Here is a 21,251-nt window from a genome sequence, read left to right as displayed (position 1 = left end):
AAAAAAAAGAAATTTATCAGAATGCATGATGAGTAATGTTACATTTAAGAATGGACAGTAGAGTGAATTTGAAACTTAGAAATTTAAGTGTGACCAGAAATTTGGGTTATATTTTTAAAGAAATTAAAGCAGTCTGTTTGCTTTAAAAGAACAAAAACATGAGGTATCTTAGAAATGGTTACAGTGAATCAACTGATAGATTTTTTTTTTGGATAAACTGATATGGTATGATCAATTACCACAATAAATGCCTCTTTGGAATGAAACTGCATTACCCTACCAAAGTATTAAAGTACCTGATGATAATATTTATTCAAGTTAAATACTACCATAATCCATGGTAATAAAGGAAGTAATCACGTTCTAACTTAAATACCAATTGAATTTTACATATGGCTGGTCAGAAATGTTACAAAGACTACAGAAAAGCCCATGACACTACTTTCACTTACTGATAACAGCACATCATTTTTTATCCACTGAAAGAATTCATGAAAATATAACAGGTTGAAATGACCTTAGGGATTTCAATTCAATACCTTCCAAATTACTGTTTAGTTAAATTCTACCTTGGGGGAGGAACAGCAAAAGGAAAATTGATAAGTTGATTCTTATTCCTACTAAAAGTGACAAAAATGGCTACTGCAACAAATGTTCCCATGATTATGCAATAAACTTTTTTGTTTGAGAACAATAGTAACATTGTCTGTTACTATTATGAAAATACACAAATGTTAAGAAAATTTCAATCTCAAGAATAATTTTTAGAAAATTTAAATACAATTTAATAAACTAATTAATGAAACATCAGTTATAATTCTGGACAAATATTACAAAATATGTAGTTGTATTATATTTCTTTTCTGTTGAGAAAATAGTTGTATCTATACCAACAATTACACTTTCAAAGTATACTTATTTTGTAAAGATGTAAAGAAAACAAGCATACTATTAATGGTACCTATGAAAAAGCTGAGTCTACCTCAACATGTGCCCCAAATAAATTATCGATTTGTAGTTCTCGTATCACTACAGTAAATTTTGGGGAGGGTTTTCTTTCAGCTTGAGTCTTATTTTTTTTTTTTTTTGCAGGGCAATTGGGGTTAAGTGACTTGCCCAGGGTCACACAGCTAGTAAGTGTTAAGTGTCTCAGGCCGGATTTTAACTCAGGTACTCCTGAATCCAGGGCTGGTGCTCTATCCACTGCGTCACCTAGCTGCCTGGGTCTTATTTTTCTTAATGTTAGGTATGTATATATGTACAATATTTCATCTGATAACATTTCCTATTCATGGTATGTATTTTACAATCACATGATAATGTTCCCGATTTCATCAGTGTGGATAATTAAAGCCAATTCCAGCACCAGAGTATAAATTCTGTGCTTTGAAACACTGTTATAAATATGTTCATATAGACTATGGTGGGTTGATTGATTTTAACAGAAAGGAAAATATTGTGGGAAAAAGATAATTTTCATCCAATGCCCTTTTATATACCTTTTCATTTCTTCTAAAAACAAATGAAAATAACTGCTTTGTGATATAAATAGCTGGTGTGGGACTCTGAGACTTAGAAATGGAGATTTCTCCATTTTTTTTGCCAATATATAGTATTAATGTCAGTTCATGTCAGTTTTGATCTGTTTATTTCCATACCCTTTTCATTTTCATTTCATTCTAAATTTCAAACATTTTTGGTTCTCCAGTGCTTCATAAGCACTTGTATGCTCTGCTCTCCAATATGTTATCCCTTTGTAGGCAAAAAATTAAGAATGATGAAAAATAATCTTTTGAAAAGATAAAATTATTTTTTTCACTTGAATTTAGACAAGCTCTCAAAATGCATGCTTGATTCTGATGTTTATTAAGGTAATAAACTAATTCTAAGAGAAAATAATCTACATATTGGAATGAGACATTAGCACTGGCTCTGGAATCAGAGGTCATGCATTCAAATTCCACTTCTGATACTACCCTTATGACCTTGCACAGTCACCTAACTTTTCTGGGACTCAGTTTCCTCATTTTCAAAATGAGGAGATTAGACTATATGAACTCTGGGTGTCCCTTCTACGTCTTGATCTATGATCCAATGATCTAACAAAAATAGTGAGGAATTCAATCAGTTTGTTTACTGCCATATAACCAATTTGAATTAATTATTTAATTGGTTCTTTTGAAGTCAGAGAGGGAAAAAACGTACTAGGAAAATCAAAATTTCATCAGAAAATTAAGGCTAGGAGATCCATGTTCTTTTTGAAAGTCATATATAAAAATGATGGTATTCTTACCTTTTTGTACATTAAAATACTTTTTTTTTCATGTTTTCTAATAGGAACCTCGTCCTCATATTTTAGCAGAGGGATTATATGAAAAAAAAACCTTATCTTTGCTACATAACATTGTTTGCACTGTGTCCCTTAATTAAATACATGAAAATGGAAGTTGGACTCTTAAGTCAATTGATCCCTGTAATGTAGAGACCAAATATTCTATTGTGTGTATAAAAAAGGAAACAAAGATAATGATTTTTTTACTTTGCTAACCTTTCTCAATGTTACATAGGAAAAAAAATACATATTACTAGTCTATATTATTTTGGGGTTTAAATTGATATATATGCATATATATGAGTGTATGTGTGTGTACTTCATTTGTGTACATATAATATGCATTCAAATCCCACTTTGGAAACTTACTACCCTTGTGACCTTGCACAGTCACCTAACTTCTCTGGACCTGTTTCCTCATTGTCAAAATGATGAGGTTAGGCTAAATGATTTCTGGTGTCCCTTCTAAGTTTTTTTCTTTGTTTATTTTTGTTTGTTTTCCTGGGCAATGAGGGTTAAATGAGTTACACAGGGTCACACAGCTAATAAGTGTCAAATGTGTGAAGTTGGATTTGAACTCAGGTACTCCTGAATCCAGGGCCAGGGCTTTATCCATTGTGCCACCTAGCTGTCCCTCCTTCTAAGTCTTGCTCTAAGATAAGTACACCTATGATAAACATAGTAAGTATAGATTTATGGATATTTTCATCTGACTCCTAGTTGGAGCTCTCAATCATGGATGAATTCTTAGGGAAAAAAAAATGAGCAATCCACTCACATTAAACTCTACTATAGAGTCATGGGACTTTTTTGATAGGTAATTTATTGAGAATTGCTGGCAGTAAAAAAGAAAGAAAGAAAAACAAAAATAAAAAACAAGGTGTTATTTTTTCTACTTAGAGATAAAACCCCCTTTTTATTATTTTTAGAATGTAGGGCAAAATTTAGCTAAAACAAAAAATGTTTTGGAAAACATAGTAATAATTCTAAAATTTTCTAATAGAAAACAAAAGTGATTAGATGTTATAGCAAGTAGACTCCAGGCTTCCATTGCAGGCATTTTGTGCAAAAGCAATAAACAATTATTTAAAGAAATAAACATTTCATATTTTCTTATCAATTGTTTCATTGGCAAACATTTCCCAAATAGAAAGCTACTTATCTTGTTATTTTCCAATAATTTAAAGATGGAAATTTACTTTGTGTTAAATTAGGACAACCACATTGTTTTGTCAAGCTTTTGAAAAAAGCCTTTTATGACTGACAAGAAAAAGAAAAAAAAATAATCTTCATATCACCTTACTAGTAGACATTTTAAAGACAAACAGGGATTGGGGTGTATTATAATGAACAAAAGGGTTTAGAAGTCCTGAATTCTTGTCTTTTTATCTGTCACTAATTGGTCATGTAACTTTATAAAAGTCACTTTACTTCTAGAATCTTAATTTCCTCATCTCTGAAGGGAGAAATTTTGACCATATGGTCTCTAAAAGGTGTCTTCTATATCAAAAATTCTGACACCTGTGCCATTTTGCAAGGCAAAAGAAAAGCAATGGCAAGAAGGTTTATACCTCCTCAGTTATTTTTCATAAACATGCTCACTCCAAAACAAAGATGCTTCTACGAAAATAGTTTATTCATTTTTTTTTCTAGATCAACTACTGCATTTGGGTTTTAATGGGCTAAGTGAAAAAAATAACTGAATGAATGAAAATAGGTGTACTGATTAATGTGGCATATATTTAAAAGGGGGTTGTGTCTCAACCTCCAAGAGGGAGAGAAGAAAGTCTTTTCTGTTCTAGAGAAAAAGATAGAAAGAAATGGCAGCATTTATTTCTTTGGAACAATTCTAACTACCACTATATCCCTTGTTTTAAAAAAAAGTAAACTCCATATTCTCTTCATCTTTCTTCAGGTCTTTGTGCATAAAAATATGCACAAGGAAGAAGAAAGTCGTCATAAATACATGATTGGGATTTGGTGGATGGTGAAGAAGCACAACTTAGCCCTGAAGAATGAAGCCATATCCGCTACCTTTTAGATGGCCTTTTTGCCTATGCACAAATAATATGAATGGAGAGGGCATCAATTAGGAAAGTTTAAGGAGTGATCTAGAGGTACAAATATATTTGCAATTTTGTGTGAAATTATATGAAAGTGAATGCATCTATTGTAACTGTCTAAATGACACTCACTTGGTACCTCTGAATATTTAATTTTTCTTATGTAGGTCAAATGGTTATACCTAGGGGACAGTTAATTGATTCTAATTCACTCTAAAGTCAAACATTACGATAATGTTTTCTCTCCTTCATAAGTATTTCCACTGACTTGATAAACATATTCTATGACAGGGATAATGAATTACTTCTGAAAAGTGAAAGTCATCATAAGATAGTCTATTTCATCTTTTAAACTTTTATAATATTAAAAATCATACATAAACACATAAATGCATCTGAATATAGAGAATCAAATTTTTTCACCACTTTTGATCCATGGCAAAAAAATAAATAAATAACAACAGTAAGTGCTAGAATAGAAAGTATAATTTCAATTCATACAAATATTGGTAGTACTAGTTAATTGAATATACAATTTACTTTTAACATTCTCATTTTAAATAAAATAAGCTTACACATTAAATATGAATAAATGTCTTTAAATGTTTGAAGGGATTTTTTAAATAAGAAACTAAACCTGAGAATAGTTCAATTAATCTCAAGTAATGAAAAATAATATATTAGACTATGTACAATTAAGGCTAATCACAAATCAGATGTGCAAATACTCTTAAACAGAAGTAAAATGTATACAGAATAATCTGAAAGTTATATAATATGCATTCTTACCAAATTACTTATGCATTAATCTCCTTATTAAGGTTATTTTTGAAATGCTAAGTCACATACCTCTAACAGTGAGGGTAGCAGATGCTTCCACTCTTCCAACCCGATTCTCAGCAACACACATATAGGTGCCTTCATCTGAACTCATGGCCTTTTTAATCCTCAATGTGTAATCATCTTTGATGTCGAATCTAAATCAGAATAACAACTTTATGTGATTTTGGAATTGTTTGAGAAACAAAAGTTTAATGGGATTATATCTATTACATATCTTTATATGATTAATTATGTAAAGTCAGATGGCAGCACACAGTAATTGTTATGAGATTTTTACTGCCTCATGCAATAGTCAATATATTTTAAAGAAATATAATTCATTTCAGTGCATGTTCATGACATATTAGGACATTATCAATTAATTAGTAAGCATCTAGTAAGTATGGATATATGGCAGATACTTCACTAATCAATCAGAATACTAGAAAAATTGAAAACAGTCCCTGCCTTTAATAAGCTTCACAACCTAATGAGGGAGATAATATGATGACATACCAGGTTGAGTAGTATATATAAATAGTACAAGATGTTAAAAATATCTTAGTGCAGTTATAAGCTATTAATATTATCATATATTTAATATGTTAATATTATGTATAACAGCACAGTCAAATATAATGTAATATATAAATATTAGCTGGATATCTGTATGTATGCTGGTAAATGGTAAAAGTCAGCTCTCTGGAAAAGAAAACAATTTAAGACATATTTTTTAAGTTTAATCTGCATGATTAACATTTTTTCTATCTCTTTCTTAAATGTAGACAATTAAAAATGACAAAAAAGTCCTGGTTTCTAGTATTTGTCAATTCCTAAGGTGTATATGCATATGCACATATGCAGAAAATTTAAAATCATTTTTCTAAAGCCAGTATGAGCTGGCTATAGTACACCCTTCAGTTCTCTTTCTCTCCCTCTCTCTCCCTCTCTCTCTCTCATGCACATCCACATTTTAAAAAAATGTTCATATCACATCACTGAGAAATTTGTGTGTTCAGTATCTCCCAAGTATATAATAATGTGACTACTACTGTTTATCTCTCAGTAATAGCAAAGGTAAATACAGTATGCTGCAAATGATGTTGCATACATGTATAAATACACTTGTACATAGACATTATAAAAATGTACTGGTTTCTAAAGCTGTCAATTTGTTTGTTAAAGGGTCTGGGACACATAACATCTGACCCTAAATTGCTTTTTAGTCTCCTTTATTGAGTTGAGAAATACATTTAAAAACTGGAGTACATTTAAACATAAAACAGTTACTTTCGAGGGTGGTATAATATTACTCATGGTCTACGTGCAATGGCGAGTTTCTGCACTTAATTAACCACAAAAAAAATAGGATAAAACAGATGAAAAAACATTACTAGTGAGGAAATTTTAATAAAAATTGGGTGATTTTGATTGTGAAATTTGGCAGTCTGGTTTCAATGAATGCTTTCATTGTTGCCAGGTTTGATTAATGACAGTTGTACAATCATGTGCTGACAGTCCCTGCCTTATAGACACAAATTATTCTGATATGAAATACTGTTGAAAAAATGCAACCCAATCAGATTTGGCCCCCGGACAACATGTACTATCATCACTGTACCGTGAATTGAGATTGATTGGTAACCAGCTGTGACAAAGTGGGAAAAAAGAGCTTTGTTCTTTTCAAGAAAATAAAGGGAAAGAAAGGAAAGAAAACAAAATTGTGTAAAAACTATTACCTTCTGTTTGGCCAAATAGAAAATAAAAGAAAATAATTATATCTCACATTTTTAACAAGTTTGCATCTAAGATTCAAATTGCATGTTATGTTAACTTTATTCAATTATTTTTAGATTTTTAAAGATTAAAAAATCCTTAATCAGATGTGACATTCTATAATATATTTCCTCCTCAATTTTTTTCTGGAAGATTGTGTTTTATTTTATGAAAATTATTTAATGATAACTAATAAAAAATTAATGGGCAAAGTATTGATTTACTTTGGGAAAAAATCGACATTTTTATAACTGTTTCTAGGTCTAATTGTGCTTCATGGTTTCTTCTGGATAGCAAATGACTAAATAAGAAGCATAATTATTATCATTAATACTATTATCTTAGTTCACATTTACATAGGAATAAGTAGTTTAAAAAGTATATCCCTTAAAACTAATTCTAGGGGCAGCTAGGTGGCACAGTGGATAAAGCACCAGCCCAGGATTCAGGAGTACCTGAGTTCAAATCCGGCCTCAGACACTTGACACTTGCCAGCTGTGTGACCCTGGGCAAGTCACTTAACCCCCATTGCCCCACCAAAAAAAACCAAAACTAATTCTGTAGGGAGACAGAGCCAAGATGGTAGAGAAAAGACATTAAGTGCCCTGAGCTCCCCCCAGTTTCCCTCAAAACAATGTTAAATCAACCAAAAACTCACAAAAAGACAGAGTGAAAAAAAAATCCAGCCCAATATAACTTAGAATAACTTCAGAAAAGGTCTGTCTCACTTGGGTTAAAGGGGAGCACAGCTCAGTGAAAGCAGTGTCCAGGAAGGTCAGTGTGAGGTTCTTACCACAGTACAGATTAGCAACCAAGGCCCTGTGGTCCTGGTTCAGCTGGCAGCAGGACAACAGGGCAACTAGGGCCTCTAGCACCAGCAGAGGAGGAAAATTGCTAGCCCTGGAACCCCTAGCACAGCAGGTACAACTAGTCCTGGCCATGTTAGTGCAGTGGGCCCAAGCCACCAGCCCTGGGGTTCTGACAAGACCCCTGGTCCTCAGTACAAGAAGCTTGGGATAGTGCCCCCCTTGCATCAGAAACAGAGCTCAACTTTAAAGGTCATGAAATAGGCTATGAAATGACCAAAAAACAAAGAATAGGCCTGATAATAGAGAGCTACTATACTGACAGGAAACATAAAACTCAGAAGAATGTCAATGAACCTATATGAAAAGCTTCAAAGAGGAATACAAATTGGTCTCAAGCACAAAAATGTCCTCTTGGAAGAGATCAAAAAATCAAATAAGAGAAGTAGGAGAAAAATTGGCAAAAGAAATGAGAGTGATGCAAGAGAATCATGAAAAAAGATTCAGCAGCTGGGAAAAAGAAAATATCTCCTTAAAAACTACAATTGGTCAAATGGAAAAGCAATTTTAAAAAACTATTTAAAGAAAAGAATCCCTTAAACATTAGAATTGGACAAGTGGAAACTGTTAATGACACTATGAGGCATTAAGAATCAATCAAAGAAAATCAAAAGAATGAAAAAAATAGAAAAAAATCAACTGACCTGGAAATTAATCCAGGAGAGATCATTTAAGAATTATTAGACTACCTGAAAGCCACAACTAAAACAGGAAAAAAAAAAAAGGAGCCTGGATAGCCTTAGTAAATGCAAATACCTTCAGGCTAGCTCTGAGGAATCAACAAACAATAAGCCCTGGGGGCAGCTGGGTTGGGAGGAAGTCTGGAAGTCTCAGCTTTAGAACTTTCATCTCAGGGTCAGTGTGTGGGTCTGATGGCTGAGTAGGAGAAGATTGAAGGGCTTTCCACTGTCAGGGAATGCCTAGCACAGTTGTGCTGACCAGACATGTTCTAGGCTAAGGCTATGGAGGAGGAGCTAGTACATGCCTGGTAAGTGCAGTAGCAGAAGTGCAGGAATCCTGCTGTCTGTGGGCACTTGAAGGTGATTAGAGTCCCTGGTTTCAGTTCCAGGATAGAAAGGACAGCAGTGGTTTGCAGCTAGGGAGCAAGATCATTTGTGGGACAGTGTGGCTGGGGGAACTAGCTGTGTCTTAGGAGTGGAGAAGAGAGTTCAAATTTTGGTCCTGGGTCAGAACTCAGAAAATGACAGTAAGAAGGGTCTGAGGCTTGAACTTGATTATACTAATAGCTGCTAAAAGCAAAGTAAAACAAAATAAATATGAGCAAGCAAAGGAGAAAGAAACTGTTATGGGCCCAGAGGACCCCAGAAGTTCTCTGGGGTACATCAAAGAACCTTCTCCTTGAGAAACTAATGAAAGGACAGACACACCTAAAGAGATAAGTGGTACCAGATCAGACTGAGCCAGATCTGGGAGCCCCCCTCCCCCTTCATTCAAGTCTCCTCCACCCCTGGGGAGATAAGATTAGGCTTGGCTGCTGCCTTTGTGGTGGGAGGAGGAGAGAAAGATGGCTTGAGATCTGCAGCCACCCCTCACCCAACTCCTCCAGCCACCACCAGAGGGGGGTGGTCCTCCCTCAATAGGGGAACTTTCCACAGTCAATCACCTCATCGGAACACCATCAGTTCTCTATAAAAGTATCTGCCTGTCTCCTGCTTGAGGAGATTGGTATCTCAGACATGCTCTGTGCCATGCCTTCTCCCCATGAGAAGAAATCCAAGCATTTGTCTTTTGGTTTCCCTTACCGAGCCCCTAAATAAACTACTAATTTTAATTGCTTTTGTGTGCAAAAGGGTGTAATTCTTTAAAGAGGAATTCCTAAGGACCCCAAACCCCCTACCCCATTTTCCCCATATCAAAACCAACCATGCATAGCTACCATGGAGATTGAAAAGATCTGGCTTCATATTCAGATGAAGAGAATGGAGATTCAAAAGCAACCCTCTTTTTAATGAGAAATCTTAAATTGTCCCAAGCACAAAAAGAGTTCTTAGAAAAACTTAAAAAGAACTTTAAAAATCAAATGAGAGAGAATGAAGTAAACCTAGAAAAAAGTAAGAGTAATCCAAGAAAATTATGAAAAGAAAATAAACCAATTTAAAATAGAGAATCAAAAATTTAAGGAAGAAAATAATTCCTTGAAAACTAGAATTGGGCAAAAGGAAGGGAAAATATAAAGAAATAATAAAACAAAATCAAAAGTATTGTTATGGGCCCAGAGCACCCCAGAAGTTCTCTGGGGTACATCAAAGAACCTTCTCCTTGGGAAACTAAACCAGAGGACAGACATGCATAGAGAGATAAGTGGACCCAGATTGGACGGAGCTAGCTCCAGGACCCCCACCCTTCATTCTAGTCTCCCTCAACCATGGGGGATAAGATTAGGTATGGCTGCTTCCTTTGTGTCCTGAGAAGATGGCTTGAGAGATTTGCAGCCACCCCTCCCCCAATTCCTCCAGCCACCACCAGTGGGGGGTGGTCCTCCCTCACTAAAGGAACTTTCCACAGTCAGATGGTCACCCCCATCAGTCCTCTATAAATGTACATGAGTGTCTCCTGCTCGAGGAGATTAGTATCTCAGAGCTAATCTCTCTGTGCCATGTCTTTCTCCCCATAAGAAGTCCAAGGACTTCTTTCATGGTTTCCCTTCCCTTCCCTTCCCCTTCCTCTAAATAAACTACCATCATATTCTAACTGTTTTGTGTGCAAGAGGGTGTAATTCTTAAAGAGGAATTCCTAAGGACCCAAACCCCTACTCCTATCCCAAACCCCTAACCCCTACCCCAAACCCCCTACCCCATTTTCTCCATGACAGTATGAAAAAAAAATAGAAGAGAATGTGAAACATCTCATCAGAAAAAACAACTGATGTGGAGAACAGATTGAGGAGAAATGATGTAAGAACAATTGGACAACCTGAAAGTTATGATTTGAAAAAAAAAGTATCTTGATACAATATCACAAGAAATTATCAAGGAAAATTGCCCTGAAATTCAAGAAGGCAAATCAGAAATAGAAAAAAAAAATCCTCCTATCACCCCCTGAAAGAAATACCAGGATGAAAACTTGCAGGAATATCATAGACAAGTTTTAAATTTCCTGGGTTAAGGAGAAAATATTTGCAAGAAAAAAGAAAAAAAAACATATCATAAGGCTACAAAAACCATTATACCAATTGTTCTGCTACTATATTGAAGGACTATAGGTCTTGGAATGATATTTCATAGAGCAAAAGAGCTAGGGTTACATCCAAGTGTAACTTACCCAGTAACATTAAGTATAATCCTGAATTAAAAAAAAAAAAGGCATTTAATGAATTGAAAGGCTTTCAGCAATTTGTTGGGGGTGGGGTGGGGGGGAACCCATCAGAACTTAAGGGAAAATTTGAAATGTGAGATGCAAAAGAAATGTAAGGTAAACACTAAAGACCAATTATAAGGGATTCAATAAGATCATACTGTTTAATTCAGATATGTGGAAATATTGTCAGAACTCTTATGATTGTCATCATTATGCAGGCAGAAAGGCTTGTGTTGACCTGTGTACGATGGACTCTAAAAAATATAATGTAGTTATATCATACCAATGAGGCATAAAATTTGATACTGTGATGTTTAAAATCTATATTGTGTGATCACCTTAAATTAGAAGCACTAGTCTTTGGGCATTAAACATTTATTAAAGCATACAGGTATTCACATGGGGTTCAGAAAGTTAAGAAAAGGCCTATCCAGCCTAGAATTCCAGCCTGGTTGGGTTCTTCCTCAAGTCCTCTGCCACAAGCCTGTTTCAATGAGGAACTCCCTAGCGAGCTGATTGTGGAAGCTTTTTATAGGTCTGGAACAGAGGCAGTTCTTACACACTGCTTCAAGCTCATTGGTTGGTGTCCTCCAAATCCATTGGTTTTGAAGGTGTTCTGAAGTTGAGTTCACAGTCTAGCTTCTGAGAACAATACCTTCTTAAGGGCTAGCCAGGTGTGATTACAACCAGTTAACTTGAAGTAGGCTAATCAGCAGTCAACCACTCTCACTTGATTTAATCAGTCTGGATTAATCTCCAGGTGGGTCTTTGAGTATCTGCTAAATCCTATTATTTCATCACAATACAAAGGAAACTAGTACTAGGGAGGTCAGGTAGTGCTGGAACTTCACTCTCATTGGGAATGGATTAAAGAGGAAAACGTGTATGTATGTGTATGTGTATATATATGTATGTATGTATGTCTATACATATATATATATGTATGTATATATATGTATGTATGTATGTCTATACATATATATATGTATAAAAGTCTTCTAAATTCAGAAAGAAAATAAAAGGGCAAGGAAATAGGATGGGGGAAAAGAATAAGGGAGTAACCCTTAGAGGGGTGGGAAGGTTAGTGAATAGGAAGGTAAGGTAAAAATGTGGGTACAAATAAAGCAGGGGCATGAAGAAGGATAGCGTAAATAGGGTGAGAAGGATAGTGAGGAAAATGGATGGAGGAAAATACACAAGTAATTTTATCTTAGAATGTGAATGGGGTGAATTTACCCATAAAATGAAAATGGATAGCAGATTAAAATTTTAAATTCAATAATATGTTGCTTTTAGAAAACACTATAAACATGAGAGATACACATGAGGATAAAAGAAAGGGCAGGAATAGAATTTATTATGTAAAAATGGGTAGTAATCATTATCTCAGAGAAATTTAAAGCTAAAAGAAATTTAATCAATAAGAAACAGGGAAATTACACTGTCAGCAATATTATAAAACATTGTTTTAGATCATTTAAAATAATTAGACAGTCTTTGACAGTATACCTGCCAAAACAGATGCAGTTACTGTAAGAGCATCAAAATAAACTGTTTCTGCAAATAAAGTCAGATGGAAATAATTGAAATAATATTTATCATCCATGGATAGGTACAACCAATATAATTTTACCTAACTAACCTATTCATTTAATACCATTGAATTAGACTACTAAAAATTATCTTACTGAGTTAGAAAAAATAATAACAGAGTCCATTTGGAAGAACTAAAGGTCAGAAATTTCAAAAAAAAAAAAGCAGAAATGATATAAAGAAAGCAGATTCAGCAGTAATAAATCTTAAAAGAAAGCATTATTGAATTGTAAAATGCATATTTTCAATCATTTTAAATTAAAAATGTCTAATAAAAATAAAACCAATGTAGCCAAGAATAGAAGGAATGTATAAGATTTGGGGGGAAAAACTTTCATACACAATCTCTCAGATAGGATCAGATTGGAATATTGCTGTAGTGTAGGAAATGATGAGCTGGTTAAGTTAGGAAAAAAAACAACATGGAAAGACTTGGACCTATGAAGGAAGATGATATCCACCTTCAGAGAAAGAGATGACAAGTATAAATATGCATAGTACAGTCTTACATATATGTACATGTGAGGGCCAAAATTTGATATACGGAGCATTATTTGGGTGACTTGCCTTAATATTGGGGTCCCAGAAATATGAGAGACCTTTTAGGTTTACCTTCTCCTCTGAACTGCCTTTTTTAGATATTCCTCCCAGGCCAATAAGAAAGGAGCCTTTAAGCTTTAGTTCACAAAAGGATCATATTTTATTACTTGGGAATTAATTAAACAACAAATTTAAAACTAATAAAATCAAAGATAAGGAAATAGGAAAATAGAAATACAGATAAATACTCTTAACTCTAAACTTAACCTATGCAATCCCCAGACCATTTCCAATTAAGCTAGTTCAAAGGAATTTAGGTTTTTCCATAATTAACTCACCAACACCTGGAAGCCACCAGGAAAAAGCAGCTGCCGGAGAGAGCGAACTTGCGTCACTGCAAGGGGGAGAAGTTTGAGAGCTCCCATTCCAGAAGAGACCTAGCATTCTGGAAGAGCCTAGCATTTTGGAAGAAGCCTCCCCCTCCCTTCAGGGAGTGTTCAATCTTTCCTCCACCAAAAGGGGAAGTCCTTCAAAAACTGCCTATGGAAAGTTCTCCTTCTGACCTCAGTAGTAACCTCAGAGTGGGCCAGGTGTGGCCCCTCCCAAATGAGTCAGCTAAAACGCCAATAATAACTTTATCACAAATAATCCTTGGGGTTGGTACAAGAACAAGGCACTGAATGATTACATTTTAAAATAAGTGTAACACTTCATACAATTATTTTTGGGGAATGACATATTCCACAAAAGTTATTTTTTTTAAATCAAAGCTTATACTTTTAAAAGGGCCAAGGTTTTCTTTTTGACCATTTAAAATCAGTATTTCTCCAAAATACAGTAAACCTTTTTTTTGCTTTAAGAGTGATTGTAACATTTCATCTTTTTCTCTCTCTGTATCCTTATGAACAAGTATTATGTTTTGCTGTAATACAATGATGCTAACAGGAGCTAGTGAGGTATGTAGGGCTACTTGCTCTAACCAAACCCCCAATTATTTTTAAATAATCTCTCCATGATCTGTTTTCCATGTAAATTGTTTATCCTATAATGAATTTCATTTTTATATTTTAGTCTTCTGACTTTGTTTTATTATTTCTTGAAGTCTCATGAAGTCAGTTTCAATTTAGTCTATTCTAATGTTCAAGGAGTTTTTTTTCTTCACTAAGGTTTGTACCTCTTTTACCAAGATATTAATTCTCTTTTCAAGTCTATGGAATAACATAGCTCTCATTTTTTTTTAATCATAAAAGTATTTTATTATTTTCTAGTTACATGTAGAGATAGTTTTCAACATTTGTTTCTATAAGATTTCTCGTTCCAAATTTTTCTCCCTCCCTCCCCCCTCTCCAAGACAGCAAGCAATCTGATATAGGTTATATATGTACAATCACATTAAATATATTTCTGCATTAGTAATTAGTAATTCAGTGAAAGAAAAATCAGAACAAAAGGGAAAAGCCTCAAAAAAGAAAACAAAAAAAAAATAGAAATAGTATGGTTCAATTGCATCTAGATTCCAGTTCTTTTTCTGGATTTGGAGAGAATTTTCCAACATGCATAGCTGTCATTTTAAAAATGTTAATAAGCACTTTAACTTAGTTTTGAGTTCCAGATTCTATTTACCCTCCCCTCCCTACCCAAACACCCATTCCCTGAGGTGGAAAGCAATCAGATATAAGTTAAACATGTGCAATAATATGTGCAAAACATTGCTATAGTAGTCATTTTGTATAAGAAAACTTGAAAAAAATGAAAAAAAGTGAAAAATAGCATGCTTCAGTTTGTATTCTATCAATATCAGTTTTTTCTTTGGAGGTGGATAGTATACTTCATCATTAGTACTTTGGAATTGTCTTGAATTATTACATTGCTAATATTGCTGTCACTATGCGTAATGTTCTCCTCATTATGCTCACTTCACTATACATTAGTTCATATAAGTCTTTCCCCAACTTTATCCTCTCTAAAGTCATTTCTTCTGACTTGTTTTAGTCCATTGTGGACTGCAATGAGTCCAAATGTGGTGACTCTGATGCCACAGATTGAGAAAAGATTTCATTGTAAAAACTTAACATTTTATCTTCATTTTTTGTTTGCTATTCTTATAGCACCAGTATACATGTTTTTTGCGTGTTTTTTTCCCTCTCTCTCTCCCCTTGTTACTTATATTGCTATTGGAATTTTGTAAAATCCATCAAGGTCCTGTGGAAATACTACCTTCTTTAGTTTCAGATTCCTTATTCTATTTAATTCCCAGGCAAATGTGTTCTATCCTTCCTCAAAGTACTTTTCACCTCTTTTATGGTACTTACCACATGCTAGTTCATACTAGAGGTATTTGTGTTCTTGTGTATGTATTGTACTACAGGTATTTTGTATTTGTTTCCATTATTTTCATTTCTTTGATATAAATTTCTTGAAATTAATTGTATTTTATTCATTCTTTATCACCTTTAGCACTTGGCATGGTTCCTTGGGTTAGGTACAAAAATAAACAGAATTGTACTAATTTGAAATGAGCTTTCCTTGAATGGATATGTTAATCTTATATTGTCCACCAAGAAGTTCTTTCTACAATAAATGTAATAGCCCTCTTGCTGAAAAACAGGGTCTCTTCCTCTTTCCTTATCAATGCTTGAAATCCAGAGAAGCTGCTCATTTTATCTCAAATAATCTCTAATCATAATCCCCTAATCTATATTCCTTCATAGATTGTACTTGAAAGTGTTACCATACTTTTTCTTTTCTCATGACTACATAAAACTAGCATTAGCTTTTCTTTTTTGGTATAATTTTCTAAAACTTTATTATTATCTTCTTAACATTGGTTACATGGCTAGATTTTGGTGAATCCATTAATTTGGATGGGAAAAATTCTATATTTATTTTCACTGTAATTGACCATTTCCTTCAATTATGCTTTTTATTAAAAATTATTCTAAGAATGGATATATAGAGTTCACCAAACTGAGAAGGGGCCCATAACATTAAAAAAAGATTAAGAACTACTTTTCTAAACATTCTCCAAGCTCTCTAAGTCACTTTTTAATTGTGAAACACCAACATGCCTTGAAGACTTAATCATTCTGAATTTAGGGTACCATGTCAAAATGTATGATCCAATCAAATTGTACTTTACCCATTCCCCAATATTGTCTTTCCCTTTCTTACCATCACACATTTGAACATGTAAGCTCCCATGCCTAGTACAGACTCCACTCACATTTTTGATATGGGATGTCTTTTCCTTCCTTTAATGTCCAGTTAATATACCACTTCCTTCATGAAGATTTTTATTTCCTCTGCTTAACTCCTGACAAGAAAAAAAGGGATTTTTCTGTCCTACATGTCCTCATGCCATATTTAATTCTGCTATGAAATTGTAATTTTCAAAATCATATTATTGGTATTTGTGACTCAGCTCCCTACTAGATCATACTACTATATGCTGTTTTACATCTTTCTAAAGATGTCCAATATAATACCATTTACATATTAGATGCTAAATAGATCTCAAATTGACTTCAATAGTATTTTCAAGTTACTTAAAGTCCTTGAGCTATAGTGTACTCATCCTAAAATGAGGTGACTAAACTATATGATCTCTGAAATCCTTTCCAACCTTAAATCCTATGTTCCTTCTAGTGGAACATAAGAACACTGGATTTGTGAGAGTGTGTATACTTGGCTCCATTTGTCCAATCCAATGAACTTGATTGCAAAATTTCCTAAATGTCAGTTGAATAAAATTACAGATATGCCTACAGATTAGGCGTTTTTTGTAATGGTATATAAATGAACATTTAACAATTTTCAAATTAATACATTTCATTGCTTTTCAAAAACATCCCTTTTGCTAATAAAACCACATTTAGAGAATTGGACTGAAAGTCAGGTGACTTTGATTGCAGTCCTACTGTTCTGATCTGGATCCAGTCCTTAAACAGTTTAGCTTTGATATCGGAACAAAATCAATTGAAAATATCCTCAACATCTACCCTTGTTGAATATTTTTTCCCCTGCTATGCCTAAGTATATATCCTTTCATTAACTGTTGAATGATCTATGAGTATATCATTTTGTTGTAGTATCAAATGTAAACTACAAGGAGTATGGTCTGAATCAGGTGCAGCTTAGGATAATTAGCATAGTGTGGAGGATTGAAATATAATGAGCTCTTTGAAGTTAGTAATGGGCAGTACAGAAAAGTCTGGGTTCACTTTAATAATACCAAACAGTTATTACACTGTTACTGATTGTCTGATTTCCTCTTCCCCACTCTTCCTTGTGGGTCTGACTGCACCTGTTTGCAGAAGGTGTCTGGGGGGGGGCCTATACTTCCAGTGCCCCTCTGGATTTGGAAGAAGCACTGTGATACAATTATCCACACTTGGCCACAGGTGATAAGGTCAGGAAGTGTCACAAAGGAAGAATCAAGCAACATCTAAATAAGGATTTTTCCCATTCTCTTTTCTGGATATTTTCCCCTAGCAATCACATTCATTCTCATGACTTCAATTGCAACTTCTTTGTAGATTACTCCCAGAACTATATATGTATCTCCATTTTTCCCCCTGAGCTCCAGTTCTCCATCTCAGACTTCCTAGATAAACTTAAATGGTCACTAACACTTCAAAATAAATATCTGCTAAACCAAACTCATTATTATATTCCCCACCCAATCAATCCTTCCTTTTAAAATTCCCTATGTCTGTTGAGTATGTCATATCACATGCTCTTAGGTTCCCAACCTTGAAATCTCCAATCACCTTTGACTCTTCCCTCATTCAGCTCTCATTAAAGAACTACTTGTAGTCAATTATACTTCTATAGCTCTTTCATCCTTTCTGTTCTCTCTACTGTCATCATATTGGTTTAGGGATTCATCACCACTTGTAAAAATTTCTTAACTGGTTTCCAAGTACTCTTCTCTCTAATTCATTTTTGACATAGTTGCCAAAATAACATAGAAGTCTGTCAAATGTGATATTTAGTGGCTTCCTAATTTCAATATGATATACTACAAACTCTTTATTGTGATGCTTTCAATATACTGGCCTCAACCAACCTTATTTAACACTAACTTCACACAATATATTTGGGAGAAAATGAAACATTAGCTCTTTCCCTGATTCAACTTGATATTTTCTGCCTTTGTGGATTTATGTAGGCTGTCTTCTTAGAACTAATCCACTACTCATTTTAGCCTATTGAAAGCTTTCTCAGATAAAAGTAAAATGTCACCAAATTTTTCTAACCTACTTTATATTAATCTTTCCTTTGCCCCTAAAACATTCTTATATTGTACTATATTTATTTGCATGTACCTCATAATCCTATTAGACTACAAACTCAAGAATATGTACTATGCCATTTTAAATCTTTATATCTTATGTATCAGCAAATTTTATCTATCATTAAGTAGATAAATTTTAGAGATTTGTTGAGGCATAGATAAATTAACTGACTTGTTCAGGCCCAGAGGTGGGATTTGAACACATATCTTTTTGGCTCCAAACTCAGCACTCTTAAAACTGGTTTGCCACCCCAAATAGGATCACATAACTGATTATGGGGTCATGAAAAATTTTGCAGTAAATATTTGATTTGTATAGCTATTTTATATATGGTTTTAGCCAGGCTAGTATAAAAATTTCTCAGAAGAAAAGGGGTTATGAGGCAGAAAAGTTTCAAAAATCCCTGCTCTAAGGGAGAGAGAGTGAGCCTAACTCTCTTCAGAATTGGCTCAAAGATGGAATAATTTACATACTCAAGAGGGCATAGTATTATATATTGCCATGTGGGAAAGTAGGAGGGGAAGGGGATGGGGGTAGAGAGGCAATGGAAGGAAGAGAAGATTAGGGCAGGGGGCAGTAAGAAGCAAAACACTTTTGAGGAAGGGTACGGTGAAGGAAGATAGATAATAGAATAAATATCAAGGGGAGGGATTAAGTAATACAGTTTACAATAGTAACTGTGAAAGAAATTATGAGCAGGATGCAATCAGAAGGACGTATGAAAAATGCAAACCATCAACAGAGATAGAACTAATGGTATCTGAATACAGATTGAAGTATGATTTTGTTAGCTCCTCTTTTTAAAGGTATTTTGTCTATTTTCTAACTAATGAGAAGATGTTTTGCATAACTGCACATATATGACATATTGAATTGCTGGATTTCACAGGGAGGGATGAAGAGGGAGGGAAGAAGAAAATTTAGAACACAAAGTTTTTTTAAAAATCAATGTGAAAAGTAATGATGAGCAAGGGGAGTTTGGAAAGACCTGGAAGGACTTATATGAAATGATGCTGACTGAGAAGAGCAGAAGCAGGAGAACATTGTATACAGTAACAGCAGCATGGTGTAATGAACAATGGTGACAGACTTGGCTCTTTTTAGCAGTGCAGTTGGCCAAAACAATTTCAAAGGCCTGAGTTCAAAATCAAGTTTGATTCAAATTGCGCTGGTCCCTCCCCTCCTCTCCAGAGTCTTTAATTAGTAATCTTATAAAGCATTTGTATGGTGAAAAGACTGACAGACAATATAGAGGGGTTAAAGAAGAAAAACTTAAGCTGAATAAACATGACAATCATCAACATAGTTCAAGACTCTGCTTCTTTTGCCATGGAAGGGTATATATTTTACAGAAATGTAGAAGTAAACAGCAAGGTATTGATATGAGTATTGGGGATTTTAAATATCGGAATCAAAAGTGTTCTGAATTTACTCAGAGTATTAATGTCAGTTCAGAGGTTACATAGGATTTCTATGATATTACATATACATTTTGAAATTAATGGTATGGGTTTATTTTCATAGAGATTTTCATGCTTTTGAGATTGTGTTTTATACTTAGTTTTTAAAACAAGGAGAATATTTGTAAAAGCCTTTTATAGTCATATGATCAAGTTTATATTTTATAATACTCTTATTAATATTAAGTTCATGCTCATTTAGATTTCCTTAGTTTGAATTTCACTGTCTTTTATTGTTCCATGTGTATTTTCTTCTATTCATTTATCTAATTTTAAAAAATTGCAAGATGGTTTTGATTTCAGTGTTAATTCTAGGAGTATTGTGCTCCCATATTCTGAGTTGTTTGTTTTTGTTATTTTTTCTTTTGTGAACTTCATTGAAAGATGTGCGTAATAAAAATAACTACCACGGTAATAATTGATTTATTTAAAAAAAACACCTTGATGATATTTTAATAGATATGACCATCATACACAAAACTCATAATGTTCAAGTCACATTATTTTCCCCATTTTAAAGTTGAGGAAACTGAGGCAAACAGATATCAAGTGACTTGCCCAGAATCACAAAGCTAGTAACTGTCTGAGGCTGACTTCCCACTCTGTGTTTCTGACTTCAGATCTAGCACTCTATCCATTGTGCTACAGTAGCTGCCTATTAAGTACATAAAATAGTTTCTACACACACAGTAATTACATACAGTAATAATAGTAGGATAGCTGTTTATATCTGAACTTCATGGAACAAGATGAAAAAAATGATTTTTTATAATAATTATCATAACGCATGCTATCTCCTTTAAAAAAATAGACTACTAAAAAGATTTAAAGTAATTCAAGGTGTCAGCTAGGTGGTACAGTGGATAAGGCACCAGCCCTGGATTCAGGAGGACCTCAATTCAAATCTGGTCTCAGACATTTGACACTTACTAGCTGTGTGACCCTGGGTGACCTTGGGCAAGTCACTTAACCCTCATTGCTCCACAAAAATAAATAAATAAATAAATAAATAAGTAAGTAAGTAAATGAATGAATGAATAAATAAATAGATAAAGGAATGAATGGATGGATGGATGAATAAACAAACAAACAAATGAATGAATGAATCAAGTGATTCAAAAGCTAAATATCTGGTGAATATTCCTCATGAAAGTATTCTTATAAATAATTTTGGTTAAACAAAT

At 33.9% G+C, this 21,251-nt stretch overlaps 1 protein-coding gene across 1 annotated transcript in view; it reads right to left on the bottom strand.

The window, feature by feature from the left end:
* ROBO2 (roundabout guidance receptor 2) overlaps positions 1–21,251 on the bottom strand; it is a 788,084-nt gene that overhangs the window by 174,403 nt on the left and 592,430 nt on the right. Inside the window, 1 exon segment of the mRNA XM_043994477.1 lies at positions 5,245–5,372. Coding sequence (XP_043850412.1) covers positions 5,245–5,372 — 128 coding nt within the window.

This window comes from Dromiciops gliroides, chromosome 3, assembly GCF_019393635.1.
Source record: "Dromiciops gliroides isolate mDroGli1 chromosome 3, mDroGli1.pri, whole genome shotgun sequence".
Taxonomy (NCBI): Eukaryota; Metazoa; Chordata; class Mammalia; order Microbiotheria; family Microbiotheriidae; genus Dromiciops; species Dromiciops gliroides.
This window is presented reverse-complemented; position numbering and strand designations above follow the sequence as displayed.